This window comes from Scyliorhinus torazame, chromosome 14 (assembly GCF_047496885.1).
Source record: "Scyliorhinus torazame isolate Kashiwa2021f chromosome 14, sScyTor2.1, whole genome shotgun sequence".
Taxonomy (NCBI): Eukaryota; Metazoa; Chordata; class Chondrichthyes; order Carcharhiniformes; family Scyliorhinidae; genus Scyliorhinus; species Scyliorhinus torazame.
The window spans coordinates 105,562,348-105,583,572 of record NC_092720.1 but is presented as its reverse complement, the minus strand read 5'-3'; the positions used below and the strand labels follow the sequence as shown (position 1 = coordinate 105,583,572).

The window sequence follows — 21,225 nt, the reverse complement described above, 5'->3', positions numbered from 1 at the left end:
GGCATCGAACGGCTCGTTCAGCTTTCCGGGACGATACAAGATCTCGTAGTTGAAGGTGGAGAGCTTGATCCTCCACCTTAAGATCTTGTCGTTTTTGATTTTGCCCCGCAGTGCATTATCGAACATGAAGGCTACCGACCGTTGGTCAGTGAGGAGAGTGAATCTCCTGCCGGCCAGGTAATGCCTCCAATGTCGCACAGCTTCCACTATGGCTTGGGCTTCCTTTTCCACTGAGGAGTGGCAGATTTCTGAGGCGTGGAGGGTCCGGGAGAAAAAGGCCACGGGTCTGCCCGCTTGGTTAAGGGTGGCCGCTAGAGCTACGTCGGAGGCGTCGCTCTCGACCTGGAAGGGGAGGGACTCGTCGATGGCGCGCATCGTGGCCTTTGCGATATCCGCTTTGATGCGGCTGAAGGCCTGGCAAGCCTCTGTCGACAGAGGGAAGGTCGTGGTCTGTATTAGGGGGCGGGCCTTGTCTGCATACTGGGGGACCTACTGGGCGTAGTATGAAAAGAACCCCAGGCAGCGTTTCAGGGCTTTTGGGCAGTGCGGGAGGGGGAATTCCATGAGGGTGCGCATACGTTCGGGGTCGGGGCCTATTATCCCATTGCGCACTACGTAGCCCAGAATGGCTAGCCGATTGGTGCTAAAAACGCACTTGTCCTCGTTGTACGTGAGGTTCAAGGCTTTGGCGGTCTGGAGGAATTTTTGGAGGTTGGCGTCGTGGTCCTGCTGGTCGTGGCCGCAGATGGTTACATTGTCGAGATACGGGAACGTGGCCCGCAACCCATGTTGATCAACCATTCGGTCCATCTCCCGTTGGAAGACCGAGACCCCGTTTGTGACGCCAAATGGGACCCTTAGGAAATGGTATAATCGCCCGTCTGCCTCGAAGGCTGTGTACTTGCGGTCACTTGGGCGGATGGGGAGCTGGTGGTAGGCGGACTTGAGGTCCACGGTGGAGAAGACTTTATATTGGGTAATCCGATTGACCATGTCGGATATGCGGGGGAGAGGGTACGCGTCTAGTTGTGTGTACCTATTGATGGTCTGGCTATAGTCTATGACCATCCTTTGTTTCTCCCCTGTCTTCACTACTACCACCTGCGCTCTCCAGGGACTATTGCTGGCCTGGATTATGCCCACCTTTAGTAGCCGCTGGACTTCGGACCGAATGAAGGTCTGGTCCTGGGCGCTGTACCGTCTGCTCCTAGTGGCGACGGGTTTGCAATCCGGGGTGAGGTTCGCAAACAAGGACGGGGGTTGCACCTTGAGGGTTGCGAGGCTGCAGATAGTGAGTGGGGGTACTGGGCCGCCGAATTTGAACGTAAGGCTCTGTAGATTGCATTGGAAATCTAATCCCAGTAAGGTGGGGGCGCAGAGTTGGGGAAGGACGTTTAGTTTGTAGTTTTTGAACTCCCTCCCCTGCACCGTTAGGGTAACTATGCAGAATCCTTGGATCTGTACGGAGTGGGATCCTGCAGCTAGGGAAATCTTTTGTGCGCTGGGATAGGTGGTCAAGGAACAGCGTCTTACCGTGTCGAGGTGGATAAAGCTCTCCGTGCTCCTGGAGTCGACTAGGCATGGTGTCTCGTGGCCGTTTATTAGCACCGTTGTCGTTGTCGTCTGGAGTGTCCGGGGCCGAGCTTGATCGAGCGTAATTGAAGCGAGACGTGGTTGTAGTAGTGGAGTGGGGTCCGTTGTTGCCGTCCAAGATGGCGTCGGGGATGAACAAAATGGCTGCCCCCATACATCGCACGTGGCTGGGGGGTCACATGATGGCGGCGGGGGTGGACAAAATGGCCACCCCCACGCGTCGTAGAGGTTTGGGGTGGTCCAAGATGGCAGCGCCCTTCCTCCCCTCGTGGTGGCCGGGACCCAAAATGGCGGCGTCTGCAGGTCGCACATGGGGCGCTGGGGGGGTTGGGGAGCGTTAGGACCGCGCGGGGCTCCCTCCTCTCCGGGGACAGCGGTGGTCGGGACCCAAGTTGGTAGCGCCGGCGGGTCAGACGTGGAGCGCGGGGGGGGGGGGGGGTTAGGGGTGCGTTAGAGACGGCCAGAACTCCCTCTTCTCCGTGGGGAGTGGTGGTCGGGACCCAAAGTGGTAGCGCCGGCGGGTCATATATGGGGTGCGGGGGGGGGGGGGGGTGTTGGGGAGCGTAAGCGGCGTGCAGGGCTTCCTGTTCTCCCGGGACCGCGGTGGTCGGGACCCAGAGCGGCTGCGCCAGCGGGTGGGGAGCGTAAACGGCTTGCAGGGCTCCCTGTTCTCCCGGGACAGCGGCGACCTCGCGGGACCGGCACACAACCGCGAAATGGCCCTTTTTTCCGCAGCTCTTGCAGATCGCTGCGCGGGCCGGGCAGCGCTGCCGGGGGTGTTTCGCCTGGCCGCAGAAATAGCAGCGGGCGCCCCCGGTGCGACTTGGCGTTTGGACCGCGCAAGCCTGTGGGGTGTCCGGGGGGGGGGGGGGGGGGTGGGTTTGTCGCGACGGGTACGTACGGAGCCCAATGGGCTGCCGCGCGGTCGGGGCCGTAGGCGCGGGTATTACGCGCGGCCACGTCTAGGGAGGCTGCTAGGGCCCGGGCCTCTGAGAGTCCTAGCGACTCTCTTTCTAGAAGTCTTTGGCGGATTTGGGAGGAATTCATACCTGCCAAAAAAGCATCGCGCATTAACATGTCCGTGTGTTCATTTGCGTTCACCGAAGGGCAGCAGCAGGCTCATCCCAAAATCAGCAGCGCGGCGTAGAATTCGTCCATCGATTCTCCGGGACCTTGTCGTCTCGTCGCGAGCTGGTAGCGAGCGTAGATTTGGTTAACTGGGCGGACATAGAGACTATTCAGTGCTGCGAACGCCGTCTGGAAATCCTCCGAGTCTTCGATGAGGGAGAAGATCTCCGTGCTCACCCTCGAGTGCAGGACCTGTAGTTTTTGGTCTTCTGTGACCCGGCCGGTGGCCGTTCTGAGGTAGGCCTCGAAACAAGTCTGCCAGTGCTTGAAGGCTGCTGCCGCGTTCACTGCGTGGGGGCTGATCCTCAGGCATTCCGGAATGATCCTGAGCTCCATAGTCCTTTTTTTTAGGCACGCTTAATAAATTGTAGCGCACAAAGACTCCGTGAGACGAATAGAGTGAAGTCGATGAGGCTTTATTAAGCGTGTCTGTACCCCCGCAGCTCGATAGTAGAATGGCCTGCGGGGGAGGACTCCAGCTTCTTATACTCCGCCTTCAGGGCGGAGTTAGAGGTCAACGGCCAACCAGGACCCGGGATCTGTCAGCCAATGACATTAGGGCTTCCAGTCCCACATGACCCCCAATACATACTACCACAAATATATGTTCACCATTTCACAATAAACACATGTTCACAATGTTTCAACTTGCCTCGGTGCTCTGTGAGGGATGGGCTGGGCTTGATGCAGAGGGGGTGCTGGGGATCGAGTGGGGTGGTAGGGATGGGCTTGGGCCAGGGACTCCAGTTCAGCTAGCGCTCACTGCTCCGGTGCCCCATCAACATGCCTCGCCCCCCCCCCCAACCCCCCCCCCCCCCCCCCCAACCCCCCCCCCCTCACCCCTCAAGCGTTCAGTGGGACCGTGTGATGGAATGGCCAGCTCGCATGCAGGGATCACCCAGATGGATGGTGGAAAATGCTACCGTGGACAGGAGTCAGACATTGTCAAACAATGCGGAGCACCAGAGCTTATCGCAGAGCAGGTCGTCATCATCCTCCATCCCATGGTCCACACCCGCTTTTACCGTCAACCCAGGGCCCACACCCTGCAATTATGCAGGTAGGATTCACGGAGAGGTTGCAAGTGGGGTGGAGTTGCGCAGAGAGGGTTGGTCGGGGGAGGGGTCGTGGGAAGGGGTGCCCATGCCAAGGCCAGGCCCCCTAGTCGGTGAACCCGAGGTGATTAGAGCAGCCTTCAGTGCCTGCCTGGGCCCCATGTACTGCCTATCCTCACCCTCCTCCGCATCCTCCTTGTCGGTTGAGACCTGGCTTTCATCCTCTTCCTCCAGCACGTCACCCCTCTCTGCGCGATATTGTGGGGCACTCTCCTAGCGCTATACTGGAAGACCCCTCCAGAGCATTGCAGGCACTTGAACCACATCTTCATGATGCCGAAGCACCGCTCCATCACGCCTCTGGTCGCGGCATGGGCGTTGCTGTAGCGGGTCTCCGCGTCAGTCTGTGGCCTCTGGATAGGCGTCATCAGCCACGACCGCAGTGGATAACCCCTGTCGCCCAAGAGCCAACCCCTCAACTGAAGTGTGCCTTGAAGTGGTCAGGAACCACCGGGTATGTCGAGATTTAGGCGTCATGCACACTGCCCGGGTATCGGGCGCAGATGTGCATGGTGTGCACCTGATGGTCACACACCATCTGCACGTTCATCGAGTGGAACCCCTTTCAGTTTGTGTACAGTGGCCCACCATGGGCTGGTGCCCAGCGGGACACATGCATCCCGTCGATCAGCCCCTGGACATAGGGCATCTCGCCGATGGCGGCAAACCCTGCTGCCCGGGCATCCTGGTGGGCTTGGTCCACATTGAAATGGATGTATTGTGCCGACAGGGCATATCGGGCTTCCGTGACAGCGCGGATGCACCTGTGCACTGAGCTCTGTGAGATCCCGGACAGGTCCCCACTCAGCGCCTGGAATGACCCCATGGTATAAAGGTTCAGGGCAACCATCAGCTTGACAATTGGGTGTCCTCCCCCATACCCCCACGGTGCCAGATGCGCCATGATCGGGCAGATATGTTGTACTGTTCCCCTGCTTAGTGGGAGTCTTCAACGGCATGCCCAGTACAGCAGGTCCTCAAATGACAGGTACACAAGGCAACCGATGGTTGTCACATATCGGTGCCCACACTGACGCCCCCTCCAACCCCATATACTGCCTCCACTGTCCCCACACCCTCAGGGCTGCCACTACTACTGGGCTTGTGGAGTACCTGGCCGACGAGAATAGCAGAGATACCAATAACAGTACCCCCAAATTTGTGTCTTTACATGAAGCTGCCTCCACCCGCCCCAAAACCGACCCCTCCCCCACTACCCACTTCCTGACCAAAACAATATTCGCTGCCCAAGAATAATTTATAAAATTCGGAAGGATCATAGAATTTACAGTGCAGAAGGAGGCCATTCGGCCCATCGGGTCTGCACCGGCCCTTGGAAAGAGCACCCTACCTAAGCCCACACCTCCATCCCATCCCCGTAACACAGTAGCCCCACCCAACCTTTTTGGACACTAAGGGCAATTTATCACGGCCAATTCACCGAACCTGCACATCTTTGGACTGTGGGAGGAAACCGGAGCACCCGGAGGAAACCCACGCACACACGGGGAGGACGTGCACAGCCAGTGACCCAAGCCAGGAATCGAACCTGGGGCATGGAGCTGTGAAGCAATTGTGCTAACCACTGTGCTAGCTTGCCCCCCCCCCCCCCCAAAGAGCCAGTCCCCACTCCCCTCCCATCCCCCAGCTCCAGCAGCACCCTCTTCGCCCACGGGCTTTTACCCGCCCAGACAAATATCGAGATCACCGCAGTCACTTTTTTAAAGAACACCTTGGGGACAAAAATTGGAAGGCTCTGAAAGACGAACAAAACCTCGGGAGGACAGTCAGTTTCACTGTCTGTACCCGCCCCTCCAATGATAACGGGAACGCTTCCCACCTCCGAACGTCCCGCCTCATCTGCTCCACCAACCGACCCAAATTCAACTTGTGCAGCTGGTCCCACTCCCGCGACACTTGGAGAGACAAATACCGAGAGCTCCCTCCCACAACCTTGAACGGCATCTCACCCAATCTCTTCTCCTGCCCCCTCGCCTGGATCGCAAAAACCTCACTCTTACCCCTATTCAATTTGTATCCCGAAAACCGGCCGAATTCCTCTATTATCCCCATAATCTCTCCAATCTCCCCCAGCGGGTCTGAAATGTATAAAAGTAAATCTGCCAGCCCAATTGGGACCCCCAGGCCCTCCACCAACTCCTCTTCCACCTTCGGGAACTCCAACCTTTCCAGAAACAGCCTCATCCCCTCCTCCCCGAATGGGGGTTCCGACTCGTACAATTTACTATAGAAGTCCTGAACACCCCTTCACTCCTGCCGGGTCCATGACTGTATTTCCACCTATGTTCTTCACTTTCCCAATCTCCCTCGCCGCCTCCTGCTTCCTCAACTGTGGCACTAGCATCCTGCTCGCCTTCTCCCCATACTCATATACCCCCTCTCACCCTTCTCAACTGCCCCACCGCTTTCCCGTAGATAATAGACCAAACTCCATCTGCAACCTCTGATGTTCCTTTAGCAGCCCCGTCTCCCTGCATATCTCCTTTCCACCTGCAGGATTTCCTCCACTCGCCTTTCTATCTCCACCCGGTCCGCCTTTTCCCTACGCGCCCGAATCAAAATGAATCAGCTACTGAGGATCTACCCACGGTATGTGAGACGCGTGACGATAGCATCCCACTTCCCATGCAAAAGGTGCAAAGTGACAGACCTCAGCTAGTGCGTACAGAGGCACTCGACGATCACGGTGAGACCACTGGTGACTACGGTGACACCACACTACTTCCACCCTCAATTGCTCGAACCTCTCCACTAGTCAATGCATTCCTGCATGTTCCGACTCCAGAAGTGCAGCTTCAAGAAATCTCAGCTGACTCCAGTGAACCTGCTAAGACTCCGGACGGGGAGCATCAACAAACGAACACTGACTCAGTTAAAAAAGACCAGACTCCAGATGGGGAGCAACCAAACACCGACTCTGATTCACGTAAGCCAGACTTTACTCCAGACAGGGGGTGCCGCAACCTCAGTGATGGCACGCTCAGGGTGACAGCAGATGCCACAACGACAGGAGATGGATCACTTAACAATTACACTGGGTCAGTAATAACAAGCAGCGGCTACAGTCCAAAAGGAATATGCCAATATTCACCACCGCTATATCCACACATTTTTTCCACACAAGCAGTGCAGCCAATGACAGCTCATGCTGGACAAACCCAGTATTCAAGCCTGCAGCAGCAAGCAGTCTATGCAGCATATTCTCAAACAAGGCAGCACTACGGATTGCCCACTAATGGAATCAAGACCGAAAGAGGACTACCGCAAACGCAATCTGCACTACAGACTGGATGCCTTAGTTACGGCCCAGGATTTGCTGCACCCCAGCCTGGCCAGAAGGCATATACCTATCAGATGCAAGGTTCTAGTTTCACACCATCACCAGGTATTTATGCGAGCAGCAATTCTGTTTCCAATTCAACAAGCTTCAACAGTTCTCAGCAGGATCACCCTTCCAGCACAGCACGTGGCCAGAACCAGTATGTACAGTCTTATCCAACTTCGACATACGGCACATCCATGACCTCGAATGATACAGTTGATGGTACCTCTTCAACGTCAACACCTTATCAGCTACAAGATGCCATCCGACAGCACCATCACAAACATCGAAAAAAAATGACTCCAGACAGCGAAGTATTTGACCACTTCTTGGTTCCTGTGGCACAGGGATGTTGATGCCGTTCATAACCAAGAGAGACATTTGACCATGATGATTGATGGTTTATGGACTCACACAAATGATTTGGACTTATTGTTTAATCACTGTTCCCATATATACCTTACCTTATCTACCTGTTCTTTGTTCAATTTTCTTAAAGTGTACAGAAAATGTGAACATATAAAAAAGGGGGGATGTGGTGATGTGCATCAATGTAAATGCATGGAGGCTAGCTAGACACTAGAGGGAGCACCAAAGACATCACACACACACACTCAACCAATAGATCAAGTAGATAGGATACGACCAATGGACATTCACGATACACAAGGAGGTGACACGACCACAGGGGGGCATTACACCAACCCATATATAAAGGACACCACACACATGATCTGCCTCTTTCCAGTGGAGACAGTCAGTGTGTACAGACACAGGGTTGATTCAATATTAGACCCACCACGTGGATTGCAGCAACTGGTTAGTCAGTCTGGGTAGCTATAGTAGGATTAGCAGTAGTGTCGAACCCGAGTAATAGAAGTGTAAATAGTTTAATAAACGTGTTGAAGTTATCTCCACGTCTGAACCTTCCTTTGTCAAGTGCACCACAAGGAAGCCGCTTTTGTTACATGTACAACATAACAAATCATTGAGCTGAGGATAGGAGCTCGCTGATGGTCAGACACCCCATGACCCAGGCCTTCATTATGAGCCAGGATACAGAAACTCCTGGTTTATCATTCTCTCCAAATGACCCAGCACTAGATGTATAATATGACCAGATCCCTGCATCAATAAAAACAGTTTGGCCACTAGCCCTAACTGTGCCACCTCAATCGGAGAGCCCAGAGCTGCTGCAATGGCAGGTAGACCAGATGCACCTTTGATGGGATGGGTATCTTATCATGTTGGTGATTCAGCTCTCTGGAGTTCAGTAGGTTATAGGTTAGAATCCTACCCCAGAGAGTTGAGCATGTGAGTTTAACAGTCTCAGCGCAGTCCTGAGAGATTGCAGCACTGTCTATGATGCCAGTGTTCAGGTGCGGCGTTAACCTGAGACCACATCTACCCTCTCAGATTGATGTAAAAATTCCAACATGAATGTCTATGGGAGCTTGCTTTGTACAAATTGGCTGGCTGCCACATTTTCCACATTATAGCCCCGAGCACACTTCAAAAAGTGACATCCTGAGGTCATGAAAGGAGCTGGAGAAATTCTTATTCATTATTTTTAATTTCTTCACTAATGTAAGTAGATGAAGTGAACCCGTCCCCAACTCTCTCACCCCTCCCTCCGACCACAGCTTCCTCACTGTTGTCACAAAGTTTAGTTGGATCACTGGCAGTTGCTGGGCAGGATGAAAGTGAATGGAGTTTTGGCTTTAATGCAAATTCTCCGTTCTCACTCGCAGCGGAGCAGCAATGGATGACATCGGAAAATCCTGCTCATAATGTCAGTGAAGGTTTGAGTCAGGATCAATTTATAGCCAAACAGCCGTAGTATTGACTCTGGAAGTTTAATTGACATTACCAAAGTCGTGTGGATACAATTGGAACCGGTGCCTGACTCATTCCCACCCTGCCTGCACTGTCAGGCCTTAATTGGTCACCCAGCGTGAAATCACATTGAGAATGCGATCTCACCTTGGACCGTATTTTACATATGCTCTCAGATCCACCAATGTTGTGCACATACCAGGCGTGAAATTCAGGCCCATACCTGGAGTACTGTGTACAATTTCGCTCTCCTTGTTTGAAAAAAGATATAAATGCATTAGAAGCAGTTCAGAGAAGATTCACACAACTCATATCTGGGATCAAGGGCTTAACTTATAAAGAAAGGTTGGACATTTTGGACCTATACCCATTTGGAGTTTAAAGAATAAGAGGTGGCCTATTATAAAGATCCTTAGGGGACATGACAGTGTGGATGCTGGGAGGATGTTTCATCTTCTTAGGGAGTCCAGAACTTCAGGACATGTGTTTAAAAATAAGGGGTCCCCTTTTTAAGATGGAGATGAAGATAATTTTTATCTCTCAGAGGGCCATCAGTCTGTGGAATTCTCTTCCCCAGGAAGCAGTGGATGCTGGGTCATTGAATTTATTCAAGGCTGGGTTGGTAGACAGGGAAGTTGTGGGTTATGGAGGCAGACAGGAAAGTGGAAAGTGGATCACAACTAGATCAGCCATGATCTTATTAAACAGCGGAGCTGCCCCAAAGGGCGAATAGTCTACCCCTGCTACTATGTATAATAGTTACACCTACCCCATTGCTTCCTGAACTGGGGAAAACAACCTTTCAAAGTGCTATTAGCACTTCATCATTCTATTACTCCTCCTTGATCATTTATAAGATATTAGCACTAGTTTAAAGAACTCAGCTACATATTCTACACAGTTCTGCACATCTAATATTTTATACCCCATCCATATATAATTTGACTCAGTTTTTAAATGTTCAAAGGCAAACATGAAATCTTTTGAAGCAAGTTGGAACATCTGATGGGTGTATTCCTGCTCCAGTCTAGGTCCATGATATACAGAATCTTACCACCTCCAATGGTTCACTCTCACCTCAATCTCTGATCTGTGTCTGAGTGACCACTTTGTGCTAATTTACTGTGCTTACTGCATCATTGATCATTGTTTTCTCATTTAACAGTTCCCAGAATTGGGTGAACAATACTTCAAAAAGTTACTTAAAAAGGAGAAAATCCTTAAAGCAATGAGTTGTAAGTTGTATCAGGTATGAACAATCACATTTTGAACAACCTTAAACTGGAACTTGCCTGAATATTTATTGTTGGTAAAATCTTGGTTATGCTTTTTACATTTGCCCAGTACCACTAATATCAAACCGATGGAACATTTTGCTTGTCTTAATTAATATATGCAACAAAGCTGCAGAGTAGCTGTTTGGTGTGAGGAATAGAAAATTAACTCACTGTCTCAGTCTCTGTTTTCTCATCACAGTTTTCACAGTAACATAAATTGTCTCCACACAAAGTTGTAATTTTCAAAAATTCTCTGAGCGATTCATTCTAAAAAAGACAATTAGAAAATATATTTTAAGTGATTTTTTTCATCAGATTTTTATGAAAAATAGATAATAATTGGAATATGGTTGACATTCTTTCTGTCACATTTTCACCAATTCAATCACTTTACAAATGGTGATCTGTGTTTATTTCAACAACCAACAAAACAACTTTTTCATTAAATGGAAATATCAGTGACAGAGATCAAATGTAAATTGATAGGAATGAATGATAAATCTCTAATTGAGGACTGCAGATAACAGGCTGGATTGGTGGGCACAGTAGCAGGGTGGGTGGCAAGGTAGCACAGTGCAGACTCTGCACAGTGGTTAACACTGTCGCGTCACAGCTCCATGGTCCAAGGTTCGATTACCGGCTTGGGTCACTGTCTGTGCGGAGTCTGCACGTTCTCCCCGTGTCTGCGTAGGTTTTCTCCGGGTACTCCGGTTTCCTCCCACAGTCCAAAGATGCGCAGGTTAGGTGGATTGGCCACGCTAAATTGCTCTCAGTGTTCAAGAAGGTTAGGTGGGAGCTACTGAGTGACGGGGATAGGGTGGAAGGGCCAGTGCAGACACGATGGGCCGAATGGCCTCCTTCTGCACTGTAAATTCTATAATGAGCGAAGTAGTGGGTGGCACATTAGCTCCCATCCATCTCTCTCTTTCTCGCCCCATTAAGTGTCACGGCCAATAAAAGCCCACCCTGCTGGCTTTTCAACCAATGTGGAGTCGCCTAACCCAGTGAGTTATGGGGCGTCATTCTCCGACCCCCCCGCCGGGTCGGAGAATGGCCGTTGGCCGCCGTGAATCCCGCCCCCGCCGAAGTCTCCGGTACCGGAGATTGGGCGGGGGCGGGAATCGGGCTGCGCCGGTTGGCGGGACCCCCCGCTCAATTCTCCGGCCCGCATGGGCCGAAGTCCTGCCCAGAAATTGCCTGTCCGCCAGCGTAAATCAAACCTGGTATTTACCGGCGGGACCAGGCGGCGTGGGCGGGCTCCGGGGTCCTGGGGGGGGCGCGGGGCGATCTGACCCCGGGGGGTGCCCCCACGGTGGCCTGGCCCGCGATTGGGGCCCACCGATCCGCGGGCGGGCCTGTGCCGTGGGGGCACTCTTTCCCTTCCGCCTCCGCCACGGCCTCCACCATGGCGGAAGACACTCTCCCCACTGCGCATGCGTGGGAAACTGTCGGCGGCCGCTGACGCTCCCGCGCATGCGCCGCATTTCCGCGCCAGCTGGCGGGGCAACAAACGCCATTTCCGCCAGCTGGCGGGGCAACAAACGCCATTTCCGCCAGCTGGCGGGGCGGAAATCCCTCCGGCGCCGGCTTAGCCCATCAATGTCGGGGCTCGGCCCCCAAAGATGCGGAGCATTCCGCACCTTTGGGCCGGCGCGATGCCCGCCTTTTTTGGCGCCAGTCGGCGGACATCGCGCTGTTGGGGGAGAATTTCGCCCATGATGTCCTGAAGGCAGGACATCCAGCAGCAGCAGGGTTGGACCATGACCAGATGGATTGGGCCTGCCATTTAAAGGACCAACAACATCATTCATGCAGCTCATGGGCACAGACTGCAGTTAAGATGACAACCATTTAAAAACTGTCGTCACACTGAGGTCACAATCTGAACAATTGACTGATCATTCCTCAGCAGCTGCTCTCCCATCGTATAAATGAAGGGTGAAAGGAGCAGATCCTCAATGGTACGCCTCCTTATCACCCCCTCCACTCTGTTGCCCTCCAGCCAGTCTCACACTAAAAGCATCCAGTCACTATGGAGAACTCCAGGGCCCGGATTACCCCATGGTTTGATGATGGTTCCCCATGTGCTTTCCTCCAAGCTCTCAATGAGTGGCGTAATGTGCCACAGGATGGGAAAAAGAGACCTCAAGGCTGACCAAGCAAGCCTGGGTTGACGTGGCAGAGGTCAGCAGCTGCAGCATCTTCTGCCACATGAGAAGAGGCTAAGTCACCTTCTCCACTCAGCCTGGAGCAGTTATAACCATTATCCAAATAGCAGAAACACACATTTGAGAGTTTATAAGGGCGATGAACATAGCAATTGGCAAAAGTGGCAATATATGTTCCTTCAACTCACAGCATTGTCCAGCCTGCGCACCGAGGATGAATGACACTTGCTACTGTACGCTAGCTGTATTGAATAAAGCAGATGAAGTAGGGTTCCATGTCATACTTCATTAGGTGGCGAATGATGTGACATCAATCATGAGGGCATGGCCCTGACTTCAGGTGGCGACATGCAGAAGGCAGTCACATGGAAGATAGTTCCCACCATGGTTGTTGGTTTTGGTTCTTTGTACCTGTTTTTTGGGAGTAATTGGTGGACAGATTCATTCCATTCAAGAGTCTACGGGGTAAAGATATCTACAGAATATAATTAAGAAAGGTGGAAGCAGTAGTCAGTCGGAGGAACCGAGCAAGATGCGGAGCCCAGGGGGACCATAGATGGCGGAGGCAAGTGCATCAGGTGGAACCACACTATAATGGTGGATAAGTTGGCAGAGGTGATGGCTGTCGAATTTGATAAGCACCTTGGCAAGCATTTCGAGAGGCATGGGAGGGAAATGATGGAGATCCTTGGGCAGTCAGTGGATGAGTCCCTGGCACCTGTAAAGGAGGCGGTGGAAAAGATGTCGGAGGCGGTGCGACAGCATGGCGAGGTGTTGAAGAAGGTGGAGGGGGCGCTGTCTCAGCACAGCAATCAGTTGGCCTTGTTAGATACTGAGCTGCGGAGGAATGAAATAAGGGCCTGAGAGCGAAGGTCGATGACCTGGCGACTAGGTCAAGGCAGCAGAAACCTAGGATCGTTTTGGCTGCCTGAGGGTCCGTGGCCAACTGAATGCTTTAAGTCGATGTTGAGAAAGTTGGTGGGGGAGGAGCAGGGTTCTGCAATCGTGCTGAATCAGGCCCACTGATCGTTTTGGGCGAAGCAACGGGGGAATGAGCTACCACGAGGGATGATTGCATGTTTTCATAGCTATTGGTCGAAGGAGCATGTCCTAAAGTGGGCAACATGAATCAGGAAGTGCGGTGGGAAGGTAGCAATATCCACAATATACCAAGATACTGTTGTGGAATTGGCAAGAAGGCAGCCGGCCTTCAATAAGGCGAAATCGGCACTCTACAAGAGTGGTATGCCGTTTGGCGTGGTGTACCTGGTGAGCTAAGCGTTACGCACAAGACTCAAGATCATTTCTTTGAGACGACTGAGGAAGCGGAAGCATTTATCAAGGCTGAAGGACTTAGAACTGACTGAAGGGGTTTGTATGGGACTTGGTTGGAGATTGGGTCTGTATGGGGACGTTATAGTAGCAAGGGTGTACGCAATTGTATTTTTGTTTCCCTTGTTTCCTTTCTCCTTTTTTAAATTTTGTATGTTCAGAGTTAGTGATAATAGAAACTGTTGCAGGTTTGTTTTGGGGGGGCTTCTTTCCCCCTTTGTTCTATTTATGCGCACTAAGGGGTGCTTCAGGCTTGGAGGGGGTGTTTGGTTGGGGGAGGGGGAGTGGTGTTGAGCTGGTTCTGTATGGTGGAAGGTGGGGGTGGAGGATTTTTGATTTGGGGCCTGGTTTTATTCTTTGATTGTTTATTTGGATAGGATGGGGGGAAGGGCTGCCTTGCTGGTTGAGTAAGATTGGCTAGTGAGCGGGAGAGGGGGAGGGGAATGGAAGAGAGATGCAGCAGTTCATGAGGAAGTGAATGGGGGATTTTTGGCATGGGGGGACAGAGTGCCCCAACTGAAATGATGTGGCGCTCCCGAAGAGGAGACTGGCTGCGATATCTGATATTGATATGCACCAGTTGATTTTGGGGGGAGATCTGAATTGCGTTTTGAGCCCCAAGGTGGATCAGTCCAAGCCGAAGTTACTGGCCCCCTCGGGGGCAGCAAAGATATTTGCAGCATTTATGAAGGAGATGGATCCATGGCGATTTTGCACTCTGATGACAGGGAATTCGCCTTTTTCTCTCCAATGCATAATGTGTATTTGCTGCCAGGGGTAACAAATGCTGAATGTTCCATGACAGTGATATCAAACCATGTCCGCATCTGGTGGATGTGGTATTGGAGATAGGGCCGTCACAGAGGCCAGCACAGAGTTTAGATGTGGGGTTGTTGGTGGATTTGGGATTTTGTGTGTAGGTGGCTAGGTTGATTGATGAATACGTGGGGTTCAACAAGATTGGGAAAGTGTCGCCCTCGGTACATGAGAGGCAGTGGTGCGAGGGGAAGTAATTTCGTACAAGGCACAGAAGGACAAGGGGATAGCGGAGCGTCAGCGTTTGATGGATGAGATTCTGTAGGTGGATGGCAGGTATTCAAGTGACCCGACACCAGAGCTTCTGGCTAGTAGAAAGACGTTACAGATGCAATTTGATTTGCTTTTCATTGATAGGTGGTGCGGCAGTTATGGCGCTTGAGGGGCGTAGCATAAGAATATGGTCAGTTGGCTTTTGGCTGGTCAATTGACGCAGCAGGTGGCCTTTTGGGAGATTGTATAGATTTGAGAATCGGGAAGCGGGTTAGTGTCAGCGGCAGATAAAGTCAATGGGGCGTTTGAAGCGTTGTATCAAAAACTTTATAGGTTGGAACCACCGGAGGAAGGGTTCACATTTCTGGAGGGGTTGGGAGTGTCTTAAGGTGGAGGAGGAGGATTGGGAAGGGATGGAGGAACAATTGGGGGTGGAGGCGGTCTGAACAGCAATTGGGCGAATGCAGATAGGTAAAGCGCTGGGATCAGATGTGATCCTGGTGGAATTATATTAAAAATTTGCTGATTGATTCGTGCTGGCAGAGATGTTTCAGGACTCGGTGGCTTGGGGGTCCCTTCGGGAGACAATGATGCAAGTGTCCAACTCGCTTCTGTTAAAGAAGGAGAAGAGTCCGGTGGAGTGCCGATTGATTGTATTGCCCAATTTCATTATTAAATGTAGATGTCAAGATTCTGGCTAAGGTGTTGGCACTGAGGTTAGAGGGGTGTCTCCCGCAAGCCATTGGTGAGGACCAGACAGGGTTTATGAAAGGTAGGTGCTTGTCATCTAATGTGAAATGACTTTCGAATATGCTATTGTCCCCAGCGGAAAGGAGGGAGCAGATCATTGTGGCATTGGATGCAGAGAAGGCCATTGACTGGGTAGAATGGGGATATTTGTTTGCAGTCTTGGAATGGTTTGGGAAAGGGCCTAAATTCATAGAGCGGGTTTGGTTACTATATAAGGTGCCTAAGGCTAGTGCGTGCACAAACAATGTGAGCTCAGGATATTTTCGGTTGCACAGGGGCATGAGACAGGGTTGCCCTATTTCCCCCCTCATGTTTGTGTTTGCAATTGAGCCATTGGCCATTGCTCGAAGGCCATCAGATAGGTAGAGAGGAATATTAAAGAGGGTGGCGGGGTTGAAGATATGGAGACAATTTCATAGCACTTTAAACTGGGGGCAATGTCGAAATTGGTGCCGTTTTGTGTGAACCAAGTGTTTGGCCAGCAAGGCTGGGCGGTAGATTTCGGGGATGGGAGGAGAAGGGGATTGCTGTGATGAAAGGTTTATTTCTGGAGGGTCGATTTGTGAGCTTTGAGGAGTTGGTGGTGAAATTTGGACTTTCAAGAGCAGACACATTTAGATATTTATACCTGCGTGACTTTGAGAAGAAGGTCTTCCCGAACTTTCCGGTGATGTCCCTTTCCTTGTTGTTGGAGAGGGTTTTGTCATTGGAAGGGGCAGAGGAGGGGGTTTGTGGGAGGCTCATAGCAGAGGAGGCGGTATCCCTGGATGGGTTTAAAGCCTATTGGGAAGAGGAGTTGGGGTCCGAGCTGGAGGAGGGGATGTGACGTGAGATTCTGTGGAGGGTGAACACAGTGTCATCATGTGCAAGGTTCAGGCTGATACAGTTGAAGGTGGTGCATAGGACCCATTTGACCGAATTTAAAGTAAGCAGGTTATTTGTGGGAGTGGGGGATGAGTGCAAACATTGTGGGTGGGGCTTAGCTTATCATGTACACATGTTCTGGGCATGTCCTAAACTTGTGGGGTTCTGGGTCTCCTTCTTCAGCACCATGTCTGCGATTCTACAAATTGATCTGAAGCTTTGTCCCCTCGTGGCCATATTTGACCTGCCGGAGTTGCCGTCTGGGGCGGGACCGATGTTCTGATCTTCGCCTCGCTAACTGCTCGCTTGAGTGTTGATGGGGTGGAGGTCAGCTTCTCCACCCAGTGCCCCTGTGTGGCTAAGGGATGTTATGGAATTTTTTTACCTTGAGAAAGTTAGGTGCACCATGAGGGGGGCAATTGAGGGGTTCTACCGAAGATGGCAGATGCTTATTTTACTTTAAAGAGCTGGTCACTATTATTAGTTGTTATGGGGAGGGGTTGCTCGGAGGATTTCTGTGTGGTTCTTGTTTTGAGGCGGAGGGGGTCAGGGGGGAGTTTTGTTGATATTTGTTATGTATAAAATTGAAACAGCTGAATAAAATAGATTTTTTTATAATGACGGCATATTCCCAAAGGATAATTATTATTTTCCATTTCTCTGTCGAGGAGAAGAGGGCCTACAATGCCATAGAGAGGTTGAGGATCGATGGGGACATGCCAGCTTGGCTTTTCATTCCCCTATGGTGGAGGAGGTTCAGCAGGATCATAGACCATGAAGAGGCTGGAAGTTGTGCTGATGATCGCGAGAGAAAGAATGACAGGTTAGGAATGAAGTAGTTGTGAGAGATCAGGGGTGAGGAGCTGAAAGGGTGTGAGGGCATCATTATGTGTCAGGTTTTTGGAAGGTGATGGGTAATTTTAAAAAATACTAAGGCCCTTAATAAAAATTTATGGTTGCAGCTTTCACAAATAGGCCCTCATGCACAATCAATTACACAAAGACGAGAGTTGGATGCAATCGAGACTTTATTACACTAAGATGTGTGGCCTCCTACAGCAGCTGGCAAAATGGCTGCTGTACGGGGAGCACACATATTTATACTCCGCCTACTGGGCGGAACCAGCAGGCAGGGAACTACCCCGTACCTGTAGTACAGGGCCTTACCATAAAGCACCTACATCGACATCCTCTATATACAATATATACATCAGTGGTGACTACCACAGGCCCTGAAAGATTTTTGTGTGTCTTCTGGTTACTACAGGGTAATTATCAAGATGCTGCAACCTCTGCTGATGGCAAAGGTGATTTCTGATTCAATTACATCTTTTTTGTTTACACCAGCAACCACCATCCCTGAAGGGCCTGCGCTGATCTCTGAGAAAGAGGAATACTCCTCAGGCAGTACAACATCCCATCCTCACTCTGCACCAGCTGCCAGGTCATAAGACTGCACATGTCTCGCTCGGGAACTTACCTTCACAAGAACTCCAGAAGCAGCCAGGAATCGCGGGAGCAGTGTCCGGAGGGAGGAGCCTAGCGACCGGTAAGAATTTAAACTGAGCGCGGGGCGGATTTCGGGCCTAGTCTCGCTTGGGAACTTACTTTCACAGGAACTCCAGGAGCAGCCGGGATTCACGGGAGCAGTGGCTAGTAAGTGTTTAAATTGAGCGCTGGGTGACGCACACTTGCAAAAGAGAAAGTAGCTCCTGATTGGTTCACAATAAATCAGGCGACTCGCATCCTTAACCCTTTCATTCCTAGGCTCACCGGAATAGATTCTCAGTTACATTTTCTAAGGTAAGAAGTTTTTTTTTCTTCTCACAGTTACTTGAGGGTAGCAAGCTAGATTTAATGTTGAATAACAACCTGTAGTAACCAGAAGACACACACAATTTTTTCGGGGCCTATTCGTGAAAGCTGCAGCTGTAAATTCTTATTAAGGGCTTTCGTATTTAGGTTTTGTTTTAAATCTAACAACCCAAAGAGGGAGAGATGCCAATTGGCAGGGCCATGTGCTACTTCTGCACGATGTGAGGCATCATGGACACTTCATGTGTCCCTGAGGACTACATCTGTGGAAAGTGTATTCAGTTGGAAAAGCTCACCGAACGCATGGATCGGTTAGAGCAGCAGCTGGAAACACTGAGGAGCACACAATTAGCTGAAATTGTGATAGATAATAGCTTCAGAGATGTGGTCACACCCAAGGTACAGTAAGGTAGATGGGTGACCACCAGGCGGGGTAGGCAGACAGTGCAGCGATCCCCTATGGCTGTCCCCCTATCTAGCAAGTATGCCGTTTTGGATACCGATGAGGGGGAAGGTCCATCAGGGGACTGCAGCAGCAGTGGCCAGAGCGAAGCCACCACGACTAGCCCTACAGCACAGATGGGGGGTGGGTACAAAGCATAGAACTGCAATAGTGGTAGGGGATTAAATAGTCCGAGGCACAGGTAGGCACTTCTGTGGCTGCAAAAAGGACTCCAGGTTTGCCTCCCTGGTGCCAGGGTCCTGGATGTCTCTGAGCGGGTACAAAGCATCCTAAAATGGGAGGGAAATCAGACAGAGGTCATAGTCCACATTGGCACACGAATGACATAGGTAGAAAGAGTGGAGAGGTCCTGCCACATCAATTGAGGGAGCTAGGTAGAAGATTAAAATGCAGGACCTTTAGGGTAGTAATCTCAGGATTATTCCCCATGCCACATGCTAGCCAGACTAGCATCAGGGATACAGTGCAGTTGAACACGTGGCTAAAGAACTGGTGCAGGAAGGAGGGCTTCAGTTTTTTGGATCACTGGGATGTCTTCCAGGGAAGGTCGGGCCTGTGCAAGAAGGACGGGTTACACCTGAACTGGAGGGGCACCAGTACCCTCGCTGGGAGGTTTGCTACTATGGTTCGGGTGGGTTTAAACTAATTTGGCAGGGAGGTGGGAATCAGGACAGTAAACCAGCGAGTGTACAGACTGGAAATGAGCATGGTACCAGGGTCAGGCTGGCTAAGAGGAAGGTTAGGTGGGGGAGGTCGAACACAGTCGGACTGGAGGTTTGGAGTGTATCTGCTTCAATGTACGGAGTATAACAGGGAAGACAGATGAACTTAAAGTCTTGATTCACGAGCAGAACTTGGATGTGGTTGCTGCAATGGAGACGTGGTTAAAAAAGGGACAGGACTGGCAGCTAAATATTGCAGTATGTGGGTGTTTTAGGCAAGACAGGGAAGAAGGTAAAAGAGGTGGGGGAGTTGCAATACTTTTTTTATTTTTAAAAATTAAAAAAAAATGTACAGTACCCAATTCATTTTTTCCAATTAAGGGGCAATTTAGCGTGGCCAATCCACCTAGCCTGCACATCTTTGGGTTGTGGGGGCGAAACCCACGCAAACACGGGGAGAATGTGCAAACTCCACACGGACAGTGACCCAGAGCCGGGATCGAACCTGGGACCTCGGCGCCATGAGGCAACAGGGCTAACCCATTGTGCCACCGTGCTGCCACAGGGAGTTGCAATTCTGGTTAGGGAATATATTACAGCTGTATAGTGAGAGGACACCTTGAAAAAAATCAAGTAACGAGGCAGTAGGTGGAACTCAGAAACAGGAAGGGGGCAGTCACTATGATGGGGGGGTGGTACTACAGGCTTCCCAACAGCCCACGGGAAGTTGAAGAATAGATAAGTAAGCAGATTCTGGATAGGTGTAGAAATAATAGGGTTGTTGTAGTGGGAGACTTTAATTTTCCTCATATTGACTGGAAATCCCTTAGGGCTAGGGGTCTGAATGGTGAGGAATTTGTTATGTGTGGCCAAGAAGGCTTTTTGGAACAATATGTGGATAGTCCGACTAGAGAGGGGGCTGTACTGGACCTAGTACGAGGGAACGAGCCCGGCCAGGTCATCAAAGTTGCAGTGGGAAAACATGTGGCGTAATGTGACCACAATTCTGTAAGCTTTCGGATACTCATGGAAAAGGATGAGTGTTAGCCTCGGGTTAAGGTGCTAAATTGGGGCAAGGCTAACTACAACCAGATGAGGCAGGATTTGGAGGCTGTTGTTTGGGAGAGGCTGTTTGAGGATAAATACACATTTGGCATGTGGGAGTCTAAGGAGCAGTTGATGGGAGTGCAGGACAGGCATGTGCCCATAAAAAGGAAGGACAGGAAAGGCAGGATTCGGGAACCATGGATGACCAGGGAAATTGAGAATATTGTCAAAAAGAAAAAAGATGCATATGTGAGGTACAGGCAACTAAAATCATATAAAGCACTTGAGGAATACAAGGAAAGTAGAAAAGAGCTCAAGCAGGGAGTTAGGAGGGCAAAAAGGGGTCACGGAATGTCCTTGGCAGGCAGGATTAAGGAGAATCCCAAGGCATTTTATTAGGAACAGGAGGGTAACTAGAGAAAGAGTAGGCCCACTCAAGGACAAAGGAGGTAATTTATGTGTAGAACCAGAGGAAATAGGTGAGGTCCTTAATGAGTATTTTGCATCGGTATTCACAAAGGAGATGGACATGTTGATTGGTGGTGTCTCAGAGGGATGTGCAAACACTTGAGAACAGGTCGTTATTACGAGGGAGGAAGCGTTAGGTGTGTTAAAAAGCATTAAGGTAGACAAATCCCCAGGGCCTTATGGCATCTACCCTAGATTACTGAAGGAGACAAGAGATGAAATCACTGGGCTTCTGACAGAAATCTTTGTGTCCTCATTGGCCACAGGTGACATCCCAGAGGATTGGATGATAGCCAATGTTGTACCGTTATTTAAGAAGGGTTGCAAGGATAATC

General features: G+C 50.8%; 1 protein-coding gene across 1 annotated transcript in view; it reads right to left on the bottom strand.

Annotated features, from left to right (window-relative positions):
- The window catches only part of LOC140389933 (ubiquitin carboxyl-terminal hydrolase 7-like), a 124,602-nt gene that overhangs the window by 56,847 nt on the left and 46,530 nt on the right, over positions 1 to 21,225 (bottom strand). Inside the window, exon 7 of the mRNA XM_072474590.1 lies at positions 10,464 to 10,559. Within this exon, the coding sequence (XP_072330691.1) occupies positions 10,464 to 10,559 (96 nt within the window). The remainder of the gene's footprint in view (positions 1 to 10,463; positions 10,560 to 21,225) is intronic.